This window comes from Pelecanus crispus, chromosome 10 (assembly GCF_030463565.1).
Source record: "Pelecanus crispus isolate bPelCri1 chromosome 10, bPelCri1.pri, whole genome shotgun sequence".
Classification (NCBI taxonomy): domain Eukaryota; kingdom Metazoa; phylum Chordata; class Aves; order Pelecaniformes; family Pelecanidae; genus Pelecanus; species Pelecanus crispus.
Window position 1 is genome coordinate 10,159,948 of NC_134652.1, and position 14,710 is coordinate 10,174,657.

Below are 14,710 nucleotides of genomic sequence, written 5' to 3' on the forward strand. Positions count from 1 at the left end.
TCTCCTGGCCCCAAGTCAGGCTCCATAATCCATGTATGCTGCCTCCTCTTCACCCTGACCCAATGCATCCCCTTTGTCGCTGCTTGCAGCACTCTGGATGAGAGGGCAGACACGGTCAGACCCTGCTTGGTCACAGGGTCGACTCCAGTTGGATGGAGCAGGGGCGGCCAACTTCTTGCTACTGAGCTGCTTTTATTTGGAGCCAGGTGTCCGGACCCAGATCAATGCAGCTGTGTTTTGTGGCACTGCAGCTGACCGAACAAACACAGCTGGACCCAGTCTGGGTCTCTGCGCCTGCCGCAGCACACATGCGTGGAGTGAGCTGTGCAATTTGGTTGGCGTGCTGCGTGGCCAGGATCCTGGGGAATGTGGTGAAACACGTCTGGCTCAACGCAACAAGCTGTTGGCAATTCCCAGTATGAAGGGAAAGTGTCACTGGTGTTCATTTATTTCTGCAGCTTTATTCTACACCCAGCCACTGACCTACGCTTTGTTCCGTGCTACTGTCCTTTATAGGCTAGGAACACATGGGTATCTACCTGGAGGCAGTTTCAGAGAATGTTTCTTCGTTCTTTTTGGTGGCTGCATGCAGTAGGTGATGGAGATTTCTTTGGCACAGCTGTCTTGTGAAGTCTCCTTCTATCTAACAGTTTGCTCCCACTGAGAAGGAATCCCGCCTCCTTGCCTGCACCATCTCTGTCACTTGCTCTCCTTCTCACTCTACCAGCAGGCACCTACTAGCTTTCCACCAGGTTATTTTGCTGCTGGCTTGGCCTGCTGACAGACTGGGCAGCAATGGGAGTAGGAGCAGTGTGCTGGGGAGAGGGACCAGTCCATTGGGTAGCGATGCACTGTCAAGTGAGCTCACTCGGGATGTTGAGGATGTGCAGGGACTTCCTTGGTCTGCGCTGTAGCCTTTCCTGGTCACAGAATCTGTTACAAAATAGTAGTTTGATTAGGTGGCCCAAGCTATGCAGGTATAGAGGTGATGAAATTAGAGGGGAAAAGATCCTTTAGATGATATAGTTTATCCCATATTTCAGAAAGTGTGCATCTTTTGGTGTTCCCCATTGAAATGTGGTATATTCCCAGTGAAGTGACTTCCCTCAGTTCTCTTGGGGATTTTTGATGGTCTGGGAGGTCTCTTTACTCTTAGGGATATTATGTATAAGGGCTGTGAATTACTAGTATTGGATGGCTATAATGTAAGAGTAAGATAACTTCCTTTCTTGGCATGGCAAAAAATGCTGTTTTCAAGGATGCCAAAGAACAGCCAGTGCTGTGATGTGAGAACTGGAGAAAGTGTGGCTGTACCAGGGGATGCACTGAGGATGGAGCTACCTGCATTGCATGGTGTCATGGAATCATAGAATCGTTTAGGTTGGAAAAGACCATTAAGATCATCAAGTCCAACCATAAACCTAACACTGCCAAGTCCACCACTAAACCGTGTCCCTAAGCACCACATCTACACACTTCTAAATACCTACAGATGAGAGCTCCCAGATGTCACCAAATCCTTCTCTTCCAACTTCTCTGTACATATTATCATGGTTTGTTTTGCTGATGTGTTTCCAGGAACTACCACCATTTTCAAAGTCCTGCAGAGACAGAAGGGAGGTTCTTCCCATGAAACCTTGAGGAGCAGATGATCACATTAATTTTTTTAAAAACAGTCTTACTGTGGCAGTGCTTCCCCTGCCACAGAGAAGACTTCTTCAGCCCAAGAATCCTTCTTTTAGATTATGTAGTTCCTTGAAATCCCAGTCTCTTCAATAGAGTGGGTTTGAGTGTATTTTTAATGAGGCTTTACTATTCGACTCCAAAGGGACTTAGAGAATTCTCCACCCCAGGCTGCTGCTCAGAGCAGTGCCATCACTGAACTCAGACTAGGTCGCCTGGGGATTTGGCCTGTCAGTTCTTGAAAACTTCTGAGGATAGAGCTACCGTAACAAATTTTCATGGAGAAATTTTTTCCCCATGTATCCAGTTGGTACCTCCCTCTTTCAATTTATGTCCGCTTCTTGTTTTCTCACCATGCACCTCTCTGGAGAGCTGGGTCTTCTCTTTAGAGTCCTCATAGGTGTTGGAGGGCTGCTTTTAGCCCCCCAGACCTTCTCTTCTCCAGGCTGTGCAAACCATGCTCAGCTACCACTCGTGCCCTCCTGCTTCCAGTCTCAACTCCTTAGTGCCGGGGGCTGGATGCTGCTCATGCAGTTGTGGACACTGTAGCCTCTCCTACAACTTTGTCACAGGCAGCTTTTTTATTCCTGCTGAACAAAGTGCTGATTTGACAAGAAATCTGAGCCTTGCTCTGCCAGGAATTGTACTCATTGCTTATGCCTGGACTCCTGAAATTTGGGAGGTAGGTGTGAATATAAATCAGATAGGGAAGGAGGATGGGAAGAAAAGTGTTAGGCGAATTTAGCCTGTTCTCTGACTAGTATTCTCAGATCGGCTCAACATTGTGATTGATCTTTTTAAACCTTAATCCACAGAAGTGCTGAAGTACTTCTGCTAACTTCAAGTATGTGAATAGCTCCGCTGACTCTGATAGAGGCTTGCAAGGTTTCTTGGATAAAGGTGGAAAATAAGTTCAATGAAGCTAGAAAGGAAAAGGAAGGATATTGCAGGGATGTGAAAGGGTTTATGTTCGATTTCTGTCAATAGCGATTAAGATAGAGTTAACCTGACTGCAACATGTAAGCAAATGAGAGGCTGATGGACTGAAAACTCATCGCAGTTCTGGCTAATCCCAAGTAGACACCCAGCAATATGTAGCATGGCAGTATGGGTGTGCACCTAGTTTCTGGTGGTGCTTTTGAGATTCACATGCTTCAGTTTACTCCTGTCTTGAGTGCATAGCGCTGCCTTTACTATAAAGCAGTATTGTGAAAATTAATGGCTTTACCCAGTGGTACCACATGATTGTTAAAGGAAAAACAATTTCTTGTGACTAGCACTGGTAATGTGTATGTTAGCAAAGAGATTAGAAATGTGGGCTCCAGTCCTCCAGGAAATGGCCAAAAGGACCTAAGCAGAGGTGTTGCTGGGTGTTATCTGAGCGAAGCCACTGGGAGCTCGTGCTACTTTTACCTCTTGACAGAAACAGTCCACTCAACAGGGTGGACACACACAGTAAGAATATTCATCTACAGCTATAAAACTATAACCTTTGCAATCAGTTGGGTTTTTTTGCACAACTTCCAGATCTCATAAAATGGATGTGTATGAATTACAAATAGCAGTAAATGTACCTGAAAACTTGGGTGCCATAATGGTTATTAACTACTCCTCATGTATGTTGAGACACAATGTAACTTCAATCCAGAATTGTTGGCAATCCTCAAAGCTATAGGTGTGTCCAATACAGCAGTATTGTCACGGAGGTCTTTTATAGATGGAAGGAAATTGATGTGATAAACGTGTATCAGAAAACCAACACACATCTGTGGAAATTTCTGCTTGAAGCAAAGACCATAATTTTTAAGTATGGGACAGAGATTAATAAATAATAAATCCAGCAGGGAACAAGGAAATTATGTAGCAACTGCAAAAGCTCCAAACATATGGAAAATTCAATTCTATGGAGAATTAAGTCACTATTATGTAATCAGGATCAATGGAAATGAGCTGATGTCAGTATTGGACTGGCTTAATGCATGGATGGAAAATTGTGTCCTCTCAGAGAGACCTGCTAATAGGAGTGGAAGCTCCATGCACACTGCATTTCCATTAACTGTTGGGTTTTTTTACCTGGGAGGGGCCTGATCCAAATGCAGCAGAAGTACATGGGGTTTCTACTAACCTGAAACTGATTTGGGGTCTGAATTTAAAAGATCTGTAGAAGATGGCAAACAGTGAGAGCCTGTGATGAACATCTACCTCGTACTGGTTGTTCAGGGTGAAACATCCATTTCTTTCCATCTGTCTGAGCCTTTTGCACTACAGGTTACCTGCTCGTCTCTCCAGGTAGGGCTACAGTGGCCCAGCAGCCTTGGAAAGCCCCTGCCCAGCTAGGGATTTCCTTCCCAAACCCCCAGCTGCAGACTGGAAGAGGCTGGACCTGGCACCAGGAGGAAGGGGTGTCCCCTGTGCCTAGGGCATGAAGACTCTGGCAGCGTTGCACCATGATGGTGTTGCAAAAGTGCCCGAAGGCCTTCTAGCTGCATTATGGCATGACTGCATGCGTGGTGGGTTGACCCTGGCTGGATGCCAGCTGCCCACCAAAGCAGCTCTATCACTGCCCTCCTCAGCTGGACAGGGGAGAGAAAATATAATGAAAGGCTCGTGGGTTGAGGTAAGGACAGGGAGAGATCACTCGCCAATTACTGTCATGGGCAAAACAGACTTGACTTGGGGAAGTCAGTTTAATTATTACCAATCAAATCAGAATAGGGTTATGAGAAATAAAACCAAATATTAAAAAAACCCACCTTCCCCCCACCCCTCCCTTCTTCCCGGACTCAGCTTCACTCCTGATTTTCTCTACCTCCTCCCCGCCAGCGGCACAGGGGGACGGGGAATGGGGGTTGTGGTCAGTTCATCACACATCATCTCTGCTGTGTTCCTTTCTCCTCAGGGGAGGACTCCTCACACTCTTCTCCTGCTCCAGTGTGGGGTCCCCTCCCATGGGAGACAGTCCTCCACAAACTGCTCCAGCGTGGGTCCTTCCCACAGGCTACAGTTCTTCATGAACTGTTGCAGTGTGGGTCCCTTCCATGGGGTGCAGCTCCTCAGAAGCAGACCCCTCCAGCGTGGGTCCTCCGTGGTGTCACAAGTCCTGCCAGCAAACCTGCTCCAGCATGGGTTCCTCTCTGCATGGGTCCACAGGCCCTGCCAGGAGCCTGCTCCAGTGTGGGCTTCCCACAGGGTTGTAGCCTCCTTTGGGCACATCCCCTGCTCTGGCATGGGGTACTCCATGGGCTGCAGGTGGATATCTGCTCCCCCGTGGGCCTCCATGGGCTGCAGGGGCACAGCTGCCTCACCATGGTTTTCACACCACAGGCTGCAGGGGAATCTCTGCTCTGGCACCTGGAGCACCTCCTCCCCCTCCTTCACTGACCTTGCTGTCTGCAGGGTTGTTTCTCTCACATATTCTCAAGCTTCTCTTCAGCTGTAATTGCACAGGTTTGTTTGGTTGGTTTTTTTCCCCCACCTTCTTAACTATGTTATCCCAGATGTGCTACCACAGTTGCTGATGGGCTCAGCCTTGGTCAGCAGTGGGTCTGTCTTGGAGCCACTGGCATTGGCTCTATTGGACATGGAGGAAGGTTCTAGTAGCTTCTCACAGAAGCCACCCCTGTAGCCCCTGCCACTACCAAAACCTTGCCATGTGAACCCAATACACTGTGGTTCTGTGAGACGGGGCATGTGGTGGGGAAGGGATGCAGAGCAGCAGAAAAGCCCCTGCAGCTGCACGAGGTGTCCTGGACTGGGGTGTGCAGCTGAGGCACCTAGGAAGGTCCTGTGCTTGGTTTTCTGTTGTGATGGGGCTTGATAGTAGCAGCAGTCTCTTGTTCCTGAAAATAAGCCATCATTAGTCTGACAGCTGTGCAGGAAACACCAGAGCATGCTCTTTGGGGTGAGCACACTCTAGTTGATGTTACTGAAGAATTGTCCTTGAGAAAGGGTGGCAGTGATGCATAGTCCTAGACTTGCGTGTGTATGCTCTGGCTAGTGTTGGGGAATAGGCACCATGCCGCAGGGAAGCACACCGTGCTGCAGGTCCACCCTCCTGGAAGAGCTGCTTGGGTTCAGCGCAACTTATAGCAGCCCCGCTTTGGCCACTGGTTGTTGGGCACTTTGCTGGCCCTGAGAATCCAGCCGAGCATCCTTGCTGCTGATTTGAGAGCCAGAAGGAGGTTCTTGGGGGTTTCTGGGGTATGGATGGGGTTTTTTTCTGGTTTGTAAGTGAGGATTGATGGGGTAGGGGGGTGGGGAAGCATGTAAGGGTTTAGTGAGAAGTCCATGCTTGGGGTACCTTGGACACTGAGAGAGCACTTTGACTTGCTGAAGGTGCATTTTAGCGATGAGCATCAGTCACGTGTAACTAAAAGGGATCTTCTGGTGGGAAGCAATGGGCTTCGTGGGAGACTCTTCTCTGCATGGAATAGGTTTGATATTCTGGAGTGTTACGATGTAAGAAAACATGCCTCTGAATCAACAAATTGGGGAAAAATGGCAGCTGTTAAATGTTAGCGGATGGAGCTGTTTCATGAAGTGAGCGTGTGGGTGGCTGTAAATTAACAGCAATGCCAGAGGTGGGGAGAGAGTAACGAGAGAAAGAGGGATGGGATAGTCTGATCTTCGACAGTTTCCAGTCCAGTGAGAGCCTGAAGGGAGTGGGTGAAGTGAGCTCTCTAAGGGTGTCGTCACAGGAGAGGACCTGAGCTGCTGAACACCTCATCCCCACTGGAAAGGGGAGCTGCCATGCATGCCCTTAGCTCTTGCCCTAGCCAGGCACTTTGCTGCTTGCTCTGTGCCTGCTCTGACAGTCAACCCACCCTCTGAGCCAATTCACCTGGCCAAGCTGGGGGGGGAACCCCAAAACCCTAAACCCCTGTTGTTGCTGCATATATCTTCCACTGAATTAGAAGTGATATGGCTCAGTGCAGGGTGTGATGGGTACCATCGCAAGTGCAAGGGAGGGCTGAAACTATGTAGCCAAAGGCAGGGAAAAGGGAGAGGAGAGAGGAGCACAGGGGTCTCATTAGTCTCATTAGCTCTGTGTGTTTCTTGCTTGGAAGGTTTCTGGGTCCCTGAAATAACCTTGATGTTTCCCAGAGTGAACTCATGGAAAGGATATAGAGGGGGCTATGACATGAAGAGAGCAAACAGATTTTTCCTCAGTTCCTTAGATACTTCTGCATTTCTAGTAAGCCTGTTCAGCTTAACTCATGAAACACTTTCTGTGCTATGGATTAATTACTCTTAAAATGGTCCTAGAGAGGTGAAGACACCCTTGGCTTTGAGCAGTGTTAAAGCAATTGCGTCTACTTCCTGCCCTGCAACTATGTAGATCCATTGAAAGTTGGCCAGTGTCTTTCCTGAGAAACAGCTGCTCAGAAATTTGGGAGGAAAAATATTTTATTCCTCGCATTGTGGTGGATTTGAGGCTCACCAGCTGGTTGAGAAGCTTGCCAAGGCTCTGCACTGTTGTGGAAATGTACAGTAACTGGGCATAAGTAGCTCTAAGCCCTTTTTGGACTTAAGTGTGAAAATGTCTTAATGCTGGGAAGCTGTTGAATGTGTCTTTCAAAGTAGAAATAAATCAGAAGGGAATTTCTCTGTCGCTGCCAATAAATAAACTCATTCTGGGGAATTTACTGTCCCTGTTTCCACAGCACCTCTTAGGCTCTGCCTGTTGGCTGGAGCTGTCCAAGCGCTCCAAGGCCCTCGTGCTGTTAATGTCTATGTTTGAAACACGATATTCAACCTAAAAACCCGGTTCTTAAATTGGATTTTTTGACTGATTGTATCCATAATCTGTGTTATTTCAATCTGAGGACCAAATTTTCACTATATTGAGGAAGGTCTCCCATTGACCTCAAGGAAGTTAGACTCTAGTTCCAGCAGGCTGGGTTAAACAAGGAGAGGCAGACAGAAGATGTCTGTCAAAACAACTTTGCTCTGGCAAGTGCAATTTCTGTCAGTGTTTTAAGGTTTTTTTCTTCTTTTTCTTTTTACCCTGAGTAAACTATTCTGATTTGCTTTTCTTAACTCCCTTCCCACCCACAACATGGAGAACAATTTATATGAAGTATTTTGACTGCTGTAAAGCAAGTATTTTGTTTACTGTAAATTGAAAAGAAATGTTTCCCCCAGTCTTAAAGCCTGTCTCTGGATGGAAAACTGGATGTTTTCTGATGCAGTGGTGGTACTCGTAGGTAATACACAGGGACAGCCTTGTCCAGCTCAAATGTGTGCCCAGGTTGGGATGTTATGGTCTGAAGGGGTGGGCTGTGGATGGGTGGGCTTTTAAATAAGTAAAGAAATGGGTGGATTTTCAGGCTGAAGAAGGAAAAGGTTGTGGTTTGTACTCCACCTGAACTCCTGCCTTCAGGGTGTGTGGGGAGGGCCCTTGCCTGCAGGGAATGGTTGAAAGCTATGTGAGCTGTATTTAGGCATTTTGTGAGAGTTCTGCATACACATCCTATCTGTCCAAAGCTGCTATTACTTGCGGCCAAGAGCTGCTTGTGTGTGGCTTTACAATGGGATAAAGATTGCGTGCGCTGGCAGTAGAGTAAGGGATCTCCAGGTAGACTTCCTCCCTCTGGTTGGAACAGGCCAGTCTCCTTGTAGCAACACTGTCCATTGGTGAAATTTAGATAAAGGTTTCTTTAATGTAGAGTGACTTGTTCTCTTGGGACGAAGTTCAGGCTGCAAAAGGCCAGTGCTTCTTTGGATCTCACCCAAGACAGCAGCATCAACCTATTTGTATGTTTTTTTGTATACACTATACAAAATTTCTGAACAAGATGTTCTTCTAACCCTATGAAAAGAAAGGTCAAGAGAGAAAATGTGTGATGCACTAGTGGGAGGCATTCAGATGCTGCCAAAATGGTGTGATATAACTTGATAGAGTGCCAATGTTTCAGCTGTAAACTGAATGCAGGTGAATGCTGATTAAAATGAGCCCGCACAATATCTATCTGCTGCATCTGTTGGTTGGTTTAAGGTAGCATCTGGAAATACAGGTGAAGGAACCAGATTCTGTCTGTCTGGTGACATATGAGTATTCTTATCTCTGTATTTTAGTCCTAAAACAGAAACACAAACAACTTGCAGATATGCAATGTTACTCACTCTAAATAACCTTAACAGGAACCCCAAACACACCTTACTGCTTATGTTTAGTTTTTGATGAGTAGGCAGCTTGAGAAAATGTTGGCTTTATTACACCCTATCATCTTACAGTCTTGATGTGTGTAAAACTCCTGTAAGATAACAGCCCCTAGGTGGCGGAGGGGAAAGCGGTGGGTGTTGCTTATCTTGACTTTATTAAGGCTTTCAGCACTCTCCCATAACATCTTCATAGGCAAACTGATGAAGTACAAGCTAGAGGAGTAGACAGTGAGGTGAAAACTGGCTGACTTGCTCAGTGGGTTGTGACTAGTGACATGAAATCCAGGTGGAGGCCAGTCACCAGTGGTGTGCCCCAGGGGTCGATGCTGGGGCCTCTACTGGTCAGCACCTTCATTAATGACCCAGCTGAGAGGGCAGAGTACATCCTCAGCAGTTTTGTAGATAACACAAAACTGGGAGGAGTGGTTGGGACACCAGATGGCTGTGCTGCTGTTAGGAAGGACCTCACCAGCCTGGAGGAATGAGCCAACAGACATGTCCTGAAGTTCAAGAAGGAAGGGCAAAGTCCTGCCCTTGGGGAGGAATAACCCCATGCACCAGTGTACATGCTGGGGCCAAACAGCTGGAAAGCATCTTTGTAAAAAAACACTTGGGGGTCCTGGTGGACACCAAGTTGATCATGAGCCAGCAATGTGCCCTTGTGGCAACAGGCCAACAGCCTCTGGGGCTGTGATAGCCAGAGTGTTGGCAGCAGGTCCGGGGAGGTAGTTTTTGCCCTTTATTTCTCCCTGGTGAGACACACGGGGAATACCGCCTCAAATGCTGGCCTCCCTGGTACAAGAAAGAAGTGAACATACTGGAGCTTGTTCAGGAAAGGGCCATGAAGATGATGAGGGGATTGGAGCATCTGTCACAGGAAGGGAGGCTGAGAGAGCTGGGACTCTTCAGCCTGGAGAAGAGTCAGTTCAGGGGATCTCATCCATGTGTATAAATGCCTGGTGGTGGGGAGTAAAGAAGATAAGCTTTTCTCAGTGGTATCTGCTGAAAAGGACAAGAGGCAATGGGCACAAACTGGAATACAGGAAAATTCCATTTTAATGTGAGGAAAAAGCTTTTTCCATGTGAGAGCTGCCAGAAGCTGGAATGGGTTGCTCTGAGTAACCTGCTGCAGCTGACCCTGCTCCAAGCAGGGTCTTGGATTAGGCAGTCTCCAGGGGTGCCTGCCCACCTCAGCTGTGGGAGTAGTGAAATCTCTCAGTTGTCAGCACAGTGCACGGTCCCTTTGCAGGGATTTCTGTGATCAGTGGGAAATCTGGGATGGAGCATGCATTACTCCAGCCCTAGCAGCTGGTTGTGCTAGGTACACCCTTAGTAACAGAGGAGGAACTTTTAAACAAAAGAGTATGTAAACCATCCTATGATGCTTCTCCATAGAGGCACAATCTGTATCGGTCAAGGGAGTTTTAGCTTTCTGGAGCAGGGCCTGTGTTCCCATAACACGTGACACAGCTGCATGGATGAACACTCATCCCATCGTGCTGGATCTACTTTTGGCACACTCCAGGTGTCTGTGAACTTGTGGCTCTTAAGCTATTCTACAGAGGAAAATCTCAAATGTTGAGTGTGCTGTCAGGGCTGGGAAGAGAGGCTTTTCTGTGCTAATGGATTTACTGCCTCCCTGATTTCCTCGAAGCACTGCTAAATGTGTCATGCAGAAAGGTGGTTTCATCAGCAGTTCTGCTTGGCTGGAGGGGAAACACGCTCACTTTTTATTTATTTATTTGGGCGGTTCAACATGAAGTCTTTCTTGGCAGGTCAGTTGCTTCCGAGGCACTTGCAAGTGGCCACTTTCCGTTCCTTTGCCATGAGCGAAAGGTGAGCTCCCACCCCTGGCCAGCCATCGTTGATGTGGGCAGAGCTGCTGGCCAGGTTGCCCTCCAGCTCTGCCAAGCACAGTTTGCCATGTTGATCCTCCTTGGCTGCCCTCTATTTTTAGAGGTTTGGAAGTGTGGCTGGGATGTTCCTCGCCAGAGGATCTGGCACATCGGGTCTCCTACGCGTACTGGAGTTCAGCTGGGCAGGAGGGACTTCTAGTGGAAAGGCACATCTGTTACTCCTTAAGTGTCACCACTGTCAAGGTTTCCATCCCTCCAGCAAAGCAGTTCTTAGCCAAAGGCTCGGTAATCTCTGATTTTTTTCAGGAGGAGAGAGAAAGGGAGTAAGTCTTCAGGAGAACCAATTCTTTCAACTGAACAGATTAGTTTTGTTTTAAATTACAGTATATTGAGTCAGTGTCTTTGACACCCACAGCTGTGTTGGAGGAAAGCTGCTGGAGGACTTGGTCGGGCAGGATCCCAGATGTCTTCTGTAGCTTTGTGCAGGATGCACCTTGCGAGGGCCCTTGCGCAGCCGCTCGCAGACGATGCCGCATGGCTCCCATGCTTGGCTTTTCTACAGTGGGAGCGTTCCTGTCAGAGAGTGAGAGTCTGCCCAGCAAAACAAATGACATTGTTTTCATATGGTGTAAAACCGCTCCCTCCACCTTCCCCTGCACCGCTGCCTGTATCTCGGCCCTAAATCCTGAGGGGAAGCAGCGAGCTGAGTCATTTGGCGCTGTGTGTGTATTTACAAAACAGAAAGGCTGGAACACTGCAGAGGCCGGGAGGAGAAACCAATGCACAAAAGATCTTGGCCAGAGATGGTGGGTTCCCCCTACACTCCTTTTCTGTCCTCGGGCTTGGTTGCTGACACAGATAGCCAGGTTTCAGCTGTGAGGTGCTCAATAGGAGCTGGTTCAGGAAAACCGCTGATGAAGCATCAAACTGCTGGGCTATATTTGCTTGCATTTTTTCCTTGAAAAACCTTGTATGTGAGCTCAAGGCAGAGAGAGAAGCGTGGAAAAAGGCTTGCACAGGGATGGGCTTTGAAGATTTGCAGTGCTCGCAGGCAAGATAAGAGGGTTGGTTGCGTTCAGCCCACAGCACCCAAGGTGATGGGGAGGCTGCCTGTGTAGCTCTGACCGTTTCAGTTGCTCCTTGCACTAGCTGCAGCCTGCAGCAACGTAACTCTGATCGTGTTTGCACAATGGTAAGGGGGAGAGAGCACCAGGGCTGCTCCTGGGGCTGCTTTGGAGCGGGGTAGCCTGCTGCGGTAGGCATGCAGCCTGTGCTGTGACACAGAGGGGCTGAGCCAAGCCTGGCCCCGCACCCTCAGGGTTGGGTGGTTGTTTTGCAGCCTCCCACGTTCCCTCCTGTCCCTTTTTCTCCTAGAATAACAAAATCAGAGCAGGGAGACTTGGGTTACTCTGCTAGGTCTCTCCTCCTTCTGCATGATCCGGCAGCTAATCTCCTCTAAATGAGCAAAGTTGCCTGGGGATGCCATTTACCCGGGGGGGGCAGTTCCCCCTGCGCTACTGCATTGATTTCTTGTGGTAACTGCACGTCCAGCCTTGCTTGCTGGTGCTGTTGTCTCTTTCCATGCTTTTCCCTGGAAAAGCTGCTTTTTTTCCTTGGAAAAGCAGAAGGGCTGTGTTTGTAAGCTTCCACCTTCCTGGAAGGGTCAGGATGAAATGGCTTGTGGTCCTGTTACTGTATGAGGAGGGGTGGAGGAGAAGTACAGTGGAGAGGGATTGCTCCTTTCCTCTCCATATATCCCACCCACACTATGAGAACAGGGAGTTTGCTGCTGCCGAAGCAAACAGGCAGGAAATGGGAAGTGAATAAAGGAAAGGGCTCCTTCTCATGCTGCAAGTGCAACCTGTGGGACACGCTGCTCGGGCCAAACAGTCGCTGCTACTAGCCAGCTTTTAAAAAGGGCTTGCTGACTGGTTGTAACCCAAATCTGCCAGACCTCAAAGCAGTAAGTCTGCATCGTGCCTTGTGGCTTGGCACAATCAATCTGCACCCGCACAAGAAATACAAAGCGAGTATGTCATGTGCAACTTGGCCGTGGGGGGGTCGTACAGCAGCTGATGTGGGGCTGTGTGGTCGTGCAGGCAACGCCTGGAAAGCCTGAGCCTGTCCCTCAGCAAGGCAGTGTACCCCGGGGTGGAAGACAGCCTCTGTAAGGTATACTGGCAGCACCTCAGTAAAGACTCACTGTCGCGTCTGGTCAGGGTTGTGCGCTATGCTGAGACCCAAAACTTGCTGTGTTGAGACCCTCAAACACCGACGTGTGCCCTGAGCCCTGTTGGCTCTTTCACAGGCGGGCTGCTGCCGCCGCAGCAGCTCTGCTGTGCTGTGGAGCACCCGGTATCAGTTCAAGCTTTGCTGGCCCAATGGTTTCTACCACTGCTGCATCCCTCTAGCTCCCCAGGGTCCTGGTCTGGGATTTAAGGCCAGGGGATTTCTGTCTGGTTTTTTTAAGAATGTTTTATTCATTTATTCCTAATCACATACAGTTCTCATCATTGCTCGGGCTGTGGCTTTCAGCTATCTTGAAATGAAAAGAAAATACATGTTTGTCTTCCAGCACCTTGGGAGCCAAGGGAAGCCGTAGCCAGAGCCAAGATGTAACATGGCAGTACAAACACTAATATCTGACGTTCCCCCAGATTTGTAATTAAGAGCCAATGGTTTTCCCAGGGTTACCAGAAGGACACTAGCCTACAGGACCCAGTTGTCTGGCTGCCATAACACTAAACCTGTTCCTATGGTGAAGAGCTGATTACTGTTGGGTTTTGTGCTGATTGCAGGGTTTTTTTATTTTTAACTTTTTCTATAATGAGGGCTGCTATGTATCTCCCTTCTTCCTGACGCAGCTAGGATCTCAGCACAATTTCTCGGCACTGCAGCATCCCATCAGGGCTACAGGCAGTGCCAGACGCTCTGCGGGGACCTCATGAGAAGCAGCCCTTTTCCCAGGGGTCCATCAGTCCCAATGCCACCACGGAGGTGAAGAGAGCCAGTGCAGCTCCAGTGGCTTCTGCGGGGGGCTGCGCTGGGGCTGCTGCTTGGTCATTTTTTCTCATAGTATTTTTGTCAGAGGAATGCACCTCCTGACCCGCTGCTTGCAGCACTGCCTGGGAGAGCGGAGCGCCGGGAAGGAGGGTCCCGGCTGTGCTCCAGCTGTGACTCGCCAAGCTGCCTCTATTTTGGGAACAGCTGGGTGTTTCCAGCTCCCCTGGGAACACACTGCCTTTGCCTTCTTGCCTTTGTTAATGCTACTTGAACAATAATGAGGACCTGGAAACCAGCCATAACTTATGATCTATTTTTTTTATTAGGTAAGCAAGAGACAAAATGCATCCTGCTTACTTGCTTCTCCCCTTTTGGCAGAAGGGATGCCCGTCTGAGTGGGAAGAGTGCAGGAAGGGCTGCGTTGGTGCAGGTACCAGCCAGTTTTTTTGCCTAGTGGGTGCTCCCAGGCCACACCTAGTGTAGCGAGCCAAAGAAAAGATATTTTTGTACTACTGAAAATTTGGATCCTGCTTCCTGCCTGAACTGGAAGGTGAAATGTGTTAGGAATGAGCACAGTGTACATCTCGGGAGCTTCTCTCCTCTCTGCTTGCTGGTTGGGATGCTTTGGGAGGTTTTAAACTGACTGCCAGTTGGGAAGGTGCAGGCATGCTCCTGCCTGCTCATGCCTAAAGCTTTACTGCTGAGACTCCCTCCCCTGGCCTGGGCACAGGCTCAGATCCCGTCACAGACTTGCTTATAAGTGAGTTGTGTGTGCAAGGATGTGCTGTCAAGGGATGGAGTTAACCACACACTTGACTTCTTTAGTTGAATCAGGGCCATAAATAGGCCAGTTGCAACAGTACAGCATTTTGTAAATGTCTGCCTTTCTGAGTTGCTGAAAGATGGGCTTATTAGTCATGGATTGAGGGAAATACATGAATTTAACACAGCCTTCAGATCACCCACCTGCTGTACTTGGTACATGCAAGGGCCAGAGGACTTTG

General features: G+C 48.6%; 1 protein-coding gene across 1 annotated transcript in view; it reads left to right on the plus strand.

The window, feature by feature from the left end:
• Positions 1-10,603: 10,603 nt before the first annotated feature.
• Positions 10,604-14,710, plus strand: part of AFAP1L2 (actin filament associated protein 1 like 2) — a 49,052-nt gene continuing 44,945 nt past the window's right edge. The window contains exons 1-4 of the mRNA XM_075717903.1: positions 10,604-10,683; positions 10,805-10,988; positions 11,837-11,895; positions 12,803-12,870. Of these exons, the coding sequence (XP_075574018.1) occupies positions 10,604-10,683; positions 10,805-10,988; positions 11,837-11,895; positions 12,803-12,870 (391 nt within the window). The remainder of the gene's footprint in view (positions 10,684-10,804; positions 10,989-11,836; positions 11,896-12,802; positions 12,871-14,710) is intronic.